The sequence below is a fragment of the Crinia signifera genome, chromosome 4 (assembly GCF_055691185.1).
Source record: "Crinia signifera chromosome 4, ASM5569118v1, whole genome shotgun sequence".
In the NCBI taxonomy this organism is placed as follows: domain Eukaryota; kingdom Metazoa; phylum Chordata; class Amphibia; order Anura; family Myobatrachidae; genus Crinia; species Crinia signifera.
Window position 1 is genome coordinate 111,593,427 of NC_139220.1, and position 13,813 is coordinate 111,607,239.

The 13,813-nt window shown below is 42.4% G+C and overlaps 1 protein-coding gene across 1 annotated transcript; it reads right to left on the bottom strand.

The window, feature by feature from the left end:
• Window positions 1–3,476: 3,476 nt before the first annotated feature.
• Window positions 3,477–12,353, bottom strand: LOC146072394 (uncharacterized). Its single transcript, XM_083179650.1, has 7 exons — window positions 12,199–12,353; window positions 11,871–11,990; window positions 10,794–10,899; window positions 9,218–9,319; window positions 6,454–6,693; window positions 5,231–5,619; window positions 3,477–3,797 (listed from the first exon to the last, which is right to left on the bottom strand). Exons 1-7 carry the CDS (start codon window positions 12,250–12,252, stop codon window positions 3,648–3,650), a joined length of 1,161 nt encoding a protein of 386 aa, XP_083035776.1. The 5' UTR covers window positions 12,253–12,353; the 3' UTR covers window positions 3,477–3,647.
• Between the last annotated feature and the right edge of the window lie 1,460 nt (window positions 12,354–13,813).

The window sequence follows — 13,813 nt, forward strand, 5'->3', positions numbered from 1 at the left end:
ATAAAAATGGTTACAAGATATTAAAATGATTTTAAAAGCACACACAAGATACAACTCAAAAATAAATAAAAGGGAAAAATGACAGGACTTACACCCAAGTACAGGTCCTGTAGTGGGGGGGTCTCCACAAGAAATCTCCGGTCGCTTCACAGTTTGCTGTTCCCCCAAGAAGTAACAAAAATATATTGACAGGAGAGGGGTTTTATCTGCAGGCTCCCTCATCCCTCCCACCCTTGGGATTTTTACCCTTTCCTTGCTGATCACTAGGGAATGTCCCTTCTACAGTACATGCAGAATTGGTCCATTGCTTTGAAGCAGTTTGTGCATAATCCAAAAGTGATAAGAAGCCTGTTGTCTGGAAACTATTCTCTAACCCCCTCAATCTGGTTTAATGAGGGGTCTCAGATCTTATCTGACATACTAACTTCAGAGAACTATACAGATGGTTACTCTGAGGGAATGTCCACCATGCTTACACTCCCTGGGTCACCAATAGCTTACACACATAATGCCCTGATCTCCCACAACATAATAGCATATATGAATTTACAAACAATACCAGAAATACATTGATCTCACACATAATAATAACAGGAGGCATGCTTTATTCGGCCTACCACCTGATCTGATCGTTACACACCTGCGTCCTAGTTTTTGTGTGGCGGGGGACGTGACCCCTGCCCGTCTCCACTTCATTGTCAACTGTGCAAGTTCACACAAAAGCAATCAGGTCTGAATAACCCACTTTGGGGGATATGTACAAGGTACTAAGGACAATATTCTATTTACCCTGATGTCATGTCGGCTGATAAAATTGACAGATATCACAATTAGGGGGAAATTTACAAAGAATACAAATACGAAAATTCGTGTTTGTATTCTTAATACGCCTGAATATGAATGCATACGGTTTTTATAGCCGTATGCAAATTCGTATTCCAGACGGTAATTTACAAAGCAGTCAAATACAACTGCTTTGTAATCCCCGAAAAGAAAAATAAATAAATAAGAGAACAAGCCAAATAGGGGTTCCCTGTATTTTTTAAAACCAGCACCAGGCCCAAAGGCAGTCCTGGTTCCCAAAACACAGGGGTCCCCCGTATTTTAAGAACCAGCACCAGGCCCAACCAGCCAGCAGGTTAATGCCACAGCCGGGGGGAGACTTTTTATACAAGTCCCCCTGGCCAAAGCATTAACCTCCTGACCGGTCAGCATGGGCAGGGGTCCTGGGGGGGTGGTGGCCTCTCCAATGAAGGGGTCCCCCCCTCCAGAATTTACCTGCCTGGGGTTGTCCCTGATGCCCCTGTGTGGTGGGCATCGGGCTAAGAGTGTAAATAATTCGGTGGAGGCTTGCTGGGACTCATAGTTCACCAGCAATATACAATAGTTTTATTCTATTTTTTACACTTTTATCAGGCTTCAGCCTGGGTAGGAAAATTCTGGAGGGGGACCCCTTCATTGTGGTGTCCCCACTCCCCCCAGGACCCCTGCCCAGGCTGACTGGTCAGGGGGTTAATGCTTTGTATAAAAAGTCTCCCCACCCCGGCTGTGGCATTACCTAACTGGCTGGTTGGGCCTGGCTCTGGTTCTTAAAATACTGGGGAACCCCTACTCAATTTGTCCCCCATATTTTGGGAACCCTGACCGGCTCTTGGGCCTGGTGCTGATTTAAAAAAATACAGGGAACCCGTATTTGCCTTGTTCTCTGATTTTTTAAAAACCAGGACCAACTCTGTGAACCTGCAGCTGGTTATGGCTGTGGTGGGGAGACCCCACGCCGTTTTTTTTTTTATTATTTATTTTTCTCTTTTTTTACACTGAATCCTGCACGGATCTGACTGATCCGTGCAGGCTTCTGCCAAATACACCAGGAAAATTACGTTTATTCTCCTGGCGTATTTTACCGGCAATTAGCGGCCATATTCCAATAATTGCTGGTAAATAAATTTGTCCGCTTAGTAAAATTAGGAATCACCATTCTATTGAATGGTGATTCCTATTTGTATTCTGTCAATGGCGTATACATTCGTATTTGTAAATACAAATAAGAATGTGCCATGAATACGAATAGACATATTTTTGTGATAGTAAATACCAAAAATGAGAAATTGTAAAAAAAGGTGTATTTCTGGATACGAATACACCTATTTTTTTTTTACAAAGAAACCTTAATAAATTTCCCCCTTAGAGACCAATGGTCATTAATATGGTATCCAATTAGCTGCCGTTTTTTTTCCCAACATAAAATGGAGCTGAGATCGTACGGAAACACATGGGATTGGGGATAATGTAAGCTCTCATTAGCAGGGCCCTCTTCCCTGATCTGCTTTTTCTTCTCTTACGTAAACCATCTTCCACATCATAATCCCTCGATTCTTGTATGTTATTTAGTACTAAAACATGTGAATAGTTTTGCACCAGTACACAATGTTTAACATTATGTGATTTTTTGCATTAAATATTTTTATTATTTTGCAATATAAAAGTTAAAATAATATAATATATTTGGGATAATTAACTCCATGCCTAATGTTTATTGGGTACTTGTTTCCTAGCACTGCGCCCAAGATTTCCATCTTATGGCATCTTATGCCATCGCATCGCATGCCATATAGCCGCATGCGATGTGATGCGATTTTTTATTGTAAAGGCACCCTAATGGATGCTTACAATGTTAAATGCACCCCCACGCGAACCCGAAGCGTGGGTTTACACTATATAATTACACTATATAATATCAACTCCACGCCGACGTGAATAGTGGGGTTATAAAAAGGTCGGAGGACGCGTACCGCCGCCCCTCGCGGGCTCGCTGCGCTCGACACGCTTCGGGTTGGCGTTGATCGTGGCGTGTCGTTAACAATGGGGGGGCATTTGACATAGTATTTACCCATCAGGGTGGGTATGCAATGAAAAATCGGGTCTCGGGGGGCATTTCACATAGGAATCAGCCATCAGGGTGGCTGTACAATTAAAAATCGGGTCAAATCGGTCGCATGCGATGCGACCGATTTTACACACCCGATTTTACACCCCCCATGTCATACAATCTACATCGGTGGCGCCGTGCTAGGAAACAAGTACCGAATATTTCTACCCGTGTGAATTGTCCACATAGATAGAGATACTGTGAGTTGGACCTATAAAATGTTGTGTACCACAAACAGGCAATGAGCATAATTAGAGAACACATCTTTATAGTGTGAAAGGGATCCAGAATGCTGTGTGTTCTCCAGGTTTCTCCCTGATGGACACCAATAACATAGTGGGGGCTAGCTCCTTATGCCTCCCACAAAAAGAGAGTAGAAAAAACACCTTATCCCAAGAGCAGTATCATTTGAAATCGGCAATCTATAAAATGATGTAAGTAAAACATTAATTGAATAAAACCAGTAAAAGGTCAGTAAGTGAAATTAAGGAGATCAGTAAAAATAGTTCACATCTGGAGAAGGAGAATAATGATAATTCACCACAGGTTGGGTAACAACTGCTAAATATTTATTCACAGTTATGCCAAGGTCATGTCTTTAAATGTGCTGGGGGATGATAAAATGATGTTTTCTGCAAGACCTGGCTTGATCCCCAGTCACAAATGTATACTAATTGTCCCCATGATGTTAATATATTGTAGGCTTTTTCTTAGAAGCTTAGCTGAGGTCCATGAGGAAATCATCTTCATCAGAGGTTTCCTCCATATCGATGTCATTATTATATGTAGATGTAGATGGTAATGGCGCCTGTTTTGATGCAGCCTCAGATATTTTGCGCTTCATTGGGGGTTGTTCATTTAATGGAATCTGTGGAAGTGACAAAACATAAAAGCATTTTACAAAGGCCCAGTAGTTTCAGAATGAGACATTTTTTCAGTGACATGTGTCAGACAAGAAATCTAATATATATATATATATATATATATATATATATATATATATACATATATATATGTATATTAGTATATACAGAACTTTTAAGAAGTTTGCTTACTTGGGTGTACTTAATTATTGATTTCAGCACAGCAAATGACATATTCATCATAATACCCTGTACATGTTACCCACACTCAGCAAAGGTGTGAAACAACCAATGTTCTAGGAACATGACCTTGTTTCTCAGTGAGGTCCATGATTGTTAGAAAACATACAGACTACATTGTTCTAAAGATCATCTGAGTCCATGACATGCTGAATGTGTGATTTATGATGCTATTCTGTCCAGTTGCATAATGCTAATGAAGCAGTGATACTGTACTTTCCACAATAGAGGCCCTGTCCTCACTACCAGGTGGCTTTATTCTCATGTCACCGCTCACCTGCCTCAGGAGCAGTTGCAAGATGGAGAATGTGAAGCAAGGAAGCCCTCCGGCACCAGGACACCAGTTCTGAATGTAAGGCCCAAAGCCCAACATTCCGTGGCGTAAGTTCATCCCAGTTGCCCGGAGGCAAGATATATATTGGTGCCCCCAACACATCCACACACACATACACATATATATATATATATATATATATATATATATATATATATATATATATACGGTATTCGGCGGCAGTCAGTAAAATAAATAAGACAGAACGCCAGATGACGCCAACGTTTCAATGCTTTATGGCATTTTCGTCAGGGCTGCCCTGATGAAAATGCCACAAAGCATTGAAACGTTGGTGTCATCTGGCGTTCTGTCTTATTTATTTTACTGAGTGCTGCCGAATACCATGCATATTGGACAGGCGGGGTTTGTGGACAAGCCGGTCAGCGGAAGGCACCGGGACCTGTGTCTGTACAACTTATAGTGAGTGCCGGGACCTCCCAAGAATATATATATATATATATATATATATATATATATATATATATATACACACACACACACACACACACACACATATACTGTAAACACACATATATGTCTCATGAAATATATAGTTCTATATATGGAGAGAGAAAGAACACATATATATTTCAGAACACAGCCACATATGCTATTTCAATGGCTTTCAATTAATGGATTTCAATTTGCAGGGGAGGAGAGGTGCCCCCTTGAGAGCAGGAGCCCGGCGGCAGATGACTCCATTGCCTCCCAGAGTTCTGCCAGTGCCAACACTCTCTTAAGAACAAAAAGCGCACAAGGCTTATGTACAGTAAATAACATTTCTTGGGATTGCGCCTCTAGGTGAGATTCATATGTTTTTCTAATACATTATTAAATGAAAATAGGTGCATGAGTTTTACTTACAGCAGGGGGCTTCCTCTTCCTCCCAGCCAAGGTAATAGCAGAGCTCACTCCTGCAGCGATGGGGACTTCTGACTGTTCACACTTTCCAGCATTTATTGCCTTCATTGCCAAATCAGAGCTTACATGTGTAACTCCCGCAGCAATGGTGAGTTCTGACTCAACGCACTTTCTGGATACTTTGCAGGGGGTTGATCCTATGTCCTGCACTTGTGCTTTATCTCTCATGGTGGCGACTTCACAATGTTTGCGCTTCTTGGTGGCTTTTAGAGGTGTGCTTATTGCCTTCATTTGTGTGTTACTTAAATCACAGCTCCGTGGTGTCACTGCAGCAATGGTGGCGTCTGACTGTTCGCACTTTCCAGCATGAATTGCCTTCACTTGTGCGTTGTCTGTAACCAAGAATACCGTCAGTTCTCTTACACAGAAAATAAAATAAAGTAAAAATTCCAAACTGAGAAATGAAGAAACACTATGGTATAGTTGGGAACATGTCCACATCCAATATCCCTCCCATTTGTATCTATATCTATACTGTATCTGAACATAATGATTTGCATGTATCTACCCAGAATTCTTAGACAGGAGGTTACACTAAGGGGGTTATTCTGGTTGATTCGCAAGGTTATGAATTACAAGCCTTGCAAGTCTACCAAACCCTGCCTTGTGAATGGTTGGCTGGTGCCACCCATTCGCAAGTGCGATTCGCACACAGGGCATGCAAATGGATGTTTCACAGTACTATCCATTCACAGGCCAGGGGGAACCTACCACATCTTTCAATGGTTGCTGACCTTCGAAAGATGTGGAAGGTGCACGCATATGTAAGGTTGCTCTGAGCAACCTTACATGTACATGCACATTCAGGGGGAAGTGGGCATGTAGCTAACATCCGGTGAGGTCAGCTGCCCGCCGCCGTCTGTCCGTCATGGCTGCATTAGCATAAAACGCTGGGTGAACTGAAATGATGCAAAGATGAGGTCACCTAGCTGGGTACTGGGTGATAAATGGCAGTGGTATATCCATGCTATTAAACTGGGGCATGTAGGGCCAATATTGCATGCAGGTGGGGCAGATGTAACATGCAGAAACAAATATAATTGGGTGGGATGGGTTCCAATTGAAATCTACTGTAAATTGCAGACTAAAAATAAAGCTGTCTAACATTTGTGGGCTACATGCAAAAGCAGCCAGTATTTACCCTGCACAGAAAAAAAATAACCTACACAAATCAGAGCTTTGTGGTGTCACTCCTGCAGCAATGGGGACTGCGGACTCGTCACACTTTCTGGCAACTTTGCAGGGGGGTGCGTCTGCTTTATCTCCCATGGTGGTGACTGCAGAATATTTGCGCTTCCTGGTGGCTTTTAGAGGTGCGTTACCCATATCACAGCTCCGTGGTATCACTCCTGCAGCAATGGTGACTTCGCACTTTCTGGCATGAATTGCCTTCACTTGTGCTTTATCTGTAACCAAGAATACCGGTCAGTTCTCTTATACAGAAAATAAGCCCAACACATCAATCTTCTGTAAAGTAAAAATTCCAAACTGAAAAATGAAGAAACACTATGTTATAGTTGGGTCTATGTCCACATCCAATATCTCTCCCATTTGTACTATGTACCGTGTTTCCCGATAATAAGACCTACCCCAATTATAAGTGTGAGAAATCCAGCATTGGTAAGGCCCCATACACTAGAGAGAGCTCCCTCAGCCAATCAGCGGCCACCCATTCTTCTGTCCGCCTGGGATGCAGAGCGCTGGGGAGCGCCTCACCTGCCTGGGGAGATTGACTGGGGCAGAACACCTGTCAAATCGTAATGCAGGTGTCCTCAGGTTAGCTCAGGGAGGACAGAAAGCTCCCATGGAGCAGATATCTGCAGAGCGTGGAATCTCCTGACCGGGGGTTCCACGCTCTGCAGATAGGTGTGTGCCAGCAGATAGACTCTGTGTGTTACCTGATAACTTACAAAGCCACATTATCTTTGTGGGAGATGCAGCATAGAAACATAGAAACATAGAATTTGACGGCAGATAAGAACCATTTGGCCCATCTAGTCTGCCCCTTTTTTTACCGTTCAGGTAATCTCAACTCTTTTTAATCCTTATTTCTTTGTATGCCTATCCCAAGCATGTTTAAATTGTTCTACTGTGTGTACACACTTGTACAATTAATAGACTATCTGCATACAATATATACAATTTAGACTATCTGCATACAATTTAGACTATATAGTGCAGATCTGCACTATATAGTCTATGCAGCCAAGACTTTCTGGCTGCGATACGGGAGCGCGCATCAAGTACGCATCTGGATCGCAAGGGATAAAACCCATACAATCTGCATGAGATCCAGATGAGATTTTGACTATATAGTCAAAATCTCATCTGGATCTCATGCAGATTGTACAAGTGTGTACACAGCACCTCTGATGGGAGGCAATTCCACTTATCCACTACCCTTTCTGTGAAGTAATTCTTTCTAACATTTCCCCTGAACCTACTTCCCTCCAGTTTCAGTGCATGTCCTCGTGTTCTATTACTTCTTTTCCTTTGAAGAAAATTCCCTCCTGTACTATGTTAAAACCCTTGATATATTTGAAGATTTCTAACATGTTCCACCTTTCCCTTCTCTGCTCCAAACTAAACATGTAAAGGTCTTCTAGTCTTTCCAGGTAAGTTTTGTAATGTAGGCCATGCACCATTTTAGTGGCCCTTCTTTGTACACTCTCTAATGTATTTATATCCTTCTGAAGATATGGTCTCCAGAACTGGACACAGTATTCCAGATGAGGTCGTACCAATGACCTATAAAGGGGCATTATTACTTTTTTTTCTGCTACTGATTCCTCTCCCTATGCAACCAAGCATCTGACCCTTCTTCCTTATTGCTTTGCTACATTGCTTTCCTGCCTTTAAGTCACTTAAAATAGTGACTCCTAGATCCCTTTCCTCCTCAATAGTTTCCATTATAGTACCCTTGGTACTATATTGAGCCTTTGGGTTTTTGAGTCCCAGGTGCATAATTTTGCATTTTTTAGCATTAAATTGTAGTTGCCATGCTCTTGACCAATTCTCAAGTTTACTTAGATCATCAGTCATTTGATTTACCCCTCCTGGTGTGTCTACTGCATATCTTTGTGTCATCTGCAAAAAGGCATACTTTCCCTTCAATACCATTTGCAATGTCACTAACAAAAATATTAAAGAGCACTGGTCCAAGTACAGATCCCTGGGGCACTCCACTGGTAACATGTCCCTCCATAGAATGCACTCCATTTACTACAACTGTCTATTTCCAATCCTGCAACCACGTTCTTATCCATTTAATTGTTTTATAATCCAATCCCACACTTTTAAGTTTAGCAGTCTGCAATGTGGGACAGTGTCAAATGCCTTACTAAAGTCTAGATATGCCACATCTACAGCCCCCCCTTCATCTAGTATTTTGGTCACGGAGTCAAAAAAGTAAATGAGACTTGTTTGGCATGATCTTCCTGCAGTAAAACCAATGCTGTTTTGGATCCTGTAAGTTGTTTAATTTTAGATATTCCACTATTCTTTCTTTAATAGTGTTTCCATTAATTTCCCTACTACTGATGTAAGGCTCACTGGTCTGTAGTTACTTGCTTCTTCTTTGCTTCTGCTTTTGTGCAGTGGAACTACGTTTGCTCTTCTCCAGTCCTCTGGAACTGCACCTGTATCTAGTATATAGTGCAGATGAAGCCTCATCACACTGTAATTGGGCGGCTTGTTTATGCAGGAGAGATTTATTCTTCTTAATTTTTTCAATGGTATTTACTTGCACATGATCTAGAGACTGTGAACCGACTTTTATCTTTTTTAAGATTCAAAGTTGTTGTTTTTGGTCCCACATTGATGTGAACAGTATCACTTGGGACAAGTCGTTTAATTGCATCACATCTAATATTACAAATAAACACTTCTTTGTTACCTTGTTGCTGCTTGTTGTCATCCAGAGTTTGTTACCTTGTTGCTGCTTGTTGTCATCCAGAGTTTTGTTCTTTTTGGCATTTTCCCGGCGGATTTCATCCCAGGCCAGTACTTCAGCAATCAGCCTATCCGCTCTCTCTGCAGGAAGACAGGTGTCCATGAAATATTAAGCGCTTTTGTATTCAACTATTATAGACCAAACTCTAAAGTGGAAATTTACTAAGCTAAATTCATTAAAAAAAATTGTATTTTCATAGTAAAATACAAATAGTTTTGGCGTATTCGGATGTTTGGCATTTACTATGCCAAAAAATATGATTATTCATATTGATGCGGCCAATCACGTCGTTTTTAAAAATGTATTTATTTATTTTTCTATTTTTTTTTTTACATATTGCAGCCTGCACAGATCTGACTGATCCATGCAGCCTGCCTATAGGAATTCGTATTAGCAGCCGTATATTTGGCCGCTAAATTTGACTGCTTTGTAAATTACCCTTTGGAACACGAATTTGCATATGGCTGAAACAGCCGTATGCATTCGTATTCATTCGTATTAAGAATACGATATATCGTATTCGTATTCTTAGTAAATTTCCCCCGAAATATCTCATAGAGCGCCCTAAATATACCGTGTTACACAGAGAAAGGAGCTTTCAGTAAGATATAGCCTTTTACAGGCTATTTTTATTTAAAACTATATGTATTCTCCCCCTCCCACAATGGTCCTTATTTAACCTAATTTCTATAATGGGGCATTACGGAGGGTGTGGGGCAGTACGGATGGTGTAATGGTGAGCATTATGGCCTCACAGCACTGAGGTCATGGGTTCGATTCCCACCATGGCCCTAACTGTATATTCTCCTTGTACTTGCGTGGGTTTCCGCTGTTTACTCCAGTTTCCTCCCACAATCCAAAAATATACTGGTAGGCTAATTGGCTCCCCAAAAATGAACCCTAGAATGTCTGTGTGTCCATGTAGTAGGGAATATAGATTGTAAGCTCCACTTGGGCAGGGGCTGATGTGACTGTTCAAATATTCTCTGTAATGCGCTGCGGAATATTTGAGCGCTATATAAGAAACTAGTAATAAATAGTAAATAATGCTGTATTTGTTCTGTCTACACAATATGCAGTTACCCATTACTGTGCTGGTCTACTGGCTACTTTAGGATACTGTTTTCCTTAGTCAGAACAATGGATAAAAACACTAGCCCATCACCTTGCTCCCCACACAGAAAATGTAAGTACATCATACATAAGGCAGCAGTAACACCATCAATTACCCAGGACACCTTTTGTGGGGGTGACAGATATTTGGGTAGATATAACATGGCCACCCTGGTGACCACTTGGTGAGAGATGTGACTGTTTGGAGGTTTTCTTCTCCTCTCTCTTATTGGAAGACTGTTATTTAATATGATAAATTGAGGAGAAGAGGTAAGCACACAACGACAGGGCAGAATAACCAATGTGCACATTTAGGGCCTCACATACAGTTAGGAACAGTTTTAATTTTACGCTTGAATTTGCAGTTTTGCCGAGATGTCTCTGCCAACCCAATCAGTCCGCACACTTATAATCTGTGTACTCTGTACACACAGCACTCACCACTGTCATCCAACTTTTTATCCTCTCCAGGTACTTTTCTAGGACGTGGCTTATCAACAGCTTCTGGTAATTTTGTCATGGGGGTCACAGAAAGCTTGCTTGGAGCCTATGAAAGGGGAGAAATAAAATATTTAATATTGTGAGGACCGTTGGTGTACCCACCATGTATGGAAGAGATCAGCCTCAGACATATGTTTATGCATAGGTGCCAACATCCTGGCTGCAGGTCAGCACTGCAGGAGCTGATGTGGGGGAGTGTGGCCTGAAATAGGGGGTGGCACATGGGCATGCTGGGGGCATGGCTACATAATTACAACATCCTGGCCATGGCCCCTGTTATACAATACCAACATTATACAGGAGTCATGGCTACAATGACACAATTCATCACATTAGCGGCCCGATGTATGCCCACAAGTGGGCATCTAGCTGGAGTGCAGCAGGGTGGCTGCAGGAGACTGGCCCACTATTATGGATAGCCAGGAGCATCACGTAATAATCTAGGCAATTTTGATTACGTTGTCAAAATCGCCTGATCAAATCGCATCATGTGTACACCCCTTTACAGTCATTATGAAAAAGATCAAAGGGTCAATTATACAGTTAAAGACAACACTGCCTGGCTCAAAGGAGGGATGGGAAATAGAAAAAATTAATGGATTGAAAGTCTAGGCAATGTGAACAATTGACTCCACAACAGAGAGCCCAAGGCTTACAATAGTTGAGCCATTGGCAGGGAGCCACAGCATGGCCAGAGAGGTACAGAGAAACCACCCAGAAAATCACCTCCGCCAGCCTAGCATGGGTGCCCATTCCAAATATAACCAATAGGAACTCGGACTCTGGGTATGATATACATTTTTAGTTAAAAAACAGCTGGAACTAGTTAAGCACATGTCATCTAACGATGGCGGTTAAGCCGCGCTCCCTTTACAGTATTTTTGTTTTTTTTCCTACTGAAACCGTAAAATGCCTTTGACGTTAGTGAACATAAAGCCCAAGAAAGCACTTTTTACTTGAAACACAAAGTGTCAGGATATATATTTTACACCTTATTGATTGATCTTGATCACTTACATTTCTCGCCTCATCACAAAATGCAAATTCTCTCCAAAAGCAGCGGCCTTCCTTCCATAGATCGGCATCGGTCATATTTCCTAGGGCTGCCTCACGTTTCCGGAAGGGACAGCTGGCGCCCTGTATGACAGAAAACACTGGCATTGTACTTATTCATCGCTACTGGACTACACACAAACATTATTTTAGGATTTCTCCAAAAGAAAAGAAAATGGCAGTGCAGAGTAAAATGACAGAACTGACCCCTGTCATTTATTCCAACACCCCTGACTCTATAGTACAATTTAATGTAGTTGAAATGATTTATCAAATTAATTCTGGATGTTACCATAATGCAGGTGTAGTGAAAATAAAAGTGACAATCATTGTCCTTGTCGGACATCTTTGCTGACGTCTGCGAACCGCAGATCAACTGCGTATCAGGATTACTCCCTACAGAAGAGAGAGGAAGGAAATGCAATTAATGAAGAGAACATATCATGACAAAACATTGGATAAAATGGCCTGCATTATAAATTGTCATGTATAATGTGCTATGCAAGTGCATCACTACCATAGCTGCAGGGCGTGCAGCTGCTATGGGGCCCAGAGATGAAAGGGGCCCACATTGCCTGTCAAAGTATCATGTGCTATATACATTTTTCAGCATTAGGTGATAAATAGGGGCCCTTACAAACTTTTGCTATGGGGCCCACATGTATTTAGTTACGCCACTGGTGCTATGGCCAGATGAATCAGCCTTAACCATGTTCTTGACATTATTGCTATCGTGCACATGTGGCCTTCAGCCAGTAAGGAGGACCAGTGGTACCCAAACTATGTGCCGTGGCACCCTGGGATGCCTCGGGACCCTTGCAGGGGTGCCCCAGTTTGGTGGCTCAAGACCAAATCAGATTATTTTTGTTATTGTAATAGGCAATACCAGTGCTGTTAGCTTCAAATCATAAACTACATGTGGAAGAACAGAAGTGAATCATGTCCCTCCCCATATAATTATACCTAAGGATGACATATAAACATCATTTTCTCAATTTAATATTTTTTTGTAAATCAGAAACTTTAAGCCTAGTATAATTCTGATACTCCAGGGTGCCGTGATTAAAAAAAGTTTGGGAACCACTGCCGTAGACTGTAACACAACTTTCTGTCCACCAGCTGCTTGTTATTTTTTTTTTAAACTGCACCTCACATGTGTGAAATAGCCAATGAAGTTTCTGTAGCCAGGGCACCCGAGAAGGGGGGGGGGGGGGGATTGCTGGAGGGGCCCTGCGGGGGCCCTCGTCCGACCCCCCCATACTTTCCCCCTTCGTCCGTCCCATGCAGCAGCAGCAGCACACACCTACAGCATGTGCTGACAGCCGGCTCAGCATGAGTGTCTCACTGACAGCGCGAGAGCTCATGCTGAGCCTGCTGTCAGCACTGCACATGCTGCAGGTGTGTGCACACCCACCTTAAACATTTTTGGGGCGTGTAACCACCTCCCGCTATTAGGCCACGCCTACAAAATTTTACTGGGGCCCGGCACACCTCTCGGCTGCCCTATCTGTAGCACCACTTGATGATTGGCTGATTAAACCATTTGGTACACTATAGTACTGCATGTTTGTCAGGGATCTGCAGTTGAGTGTGTAATAAAGGATTACGAGCCTAATTCAGACCTGATCGCACAGCAAATTTTTTTCACAGATGGACAAAACCATGCTGCACTGCAGATGCGGCAGATGTAACATACTGTAGAACAGCAAGTTTGAGCGGCTTTCGGCTCAAAGCCACCCAGTGTGTATGGCCCGGTGGATGCTGCGTGCTCCCGTATAATCGCTGGGAAACCATTCATCTGCTGGTATTACCAGCAGATGAGCGGCTTTAAGGACGGCTTTGCATAGCACACTGCACTATGCAAAGCCATCCTCCCCCGCTGATGGCGCCGGGCATAGGACAAACGC

Excerpts from the sequence above, each read along its gene's own strand:
- LOC146072394 (XM_083179650.1), bottom strand. The coding sequence starts at position 12,252 with ATGTCCGACAAGGACAATGATTGTCACTTTTATTTTCACTACACCTGC. Across the intron at positions 10,900-11,870 it reads TTTGTGATGAGGCGAGAAAT|GCTCCAAGCAAGCTTTCTGT; the intron begins GTAAGTGATCAA and ends CCCCTTTCATAG. Across the intron at positions 3,798-5,230 it reads GGAAGAGGAAGCCCCCTGCT|ATTCCATTAAATGAACAACC; the intron begins GTAAGTAAAACT and ends TCACTTCCACAG.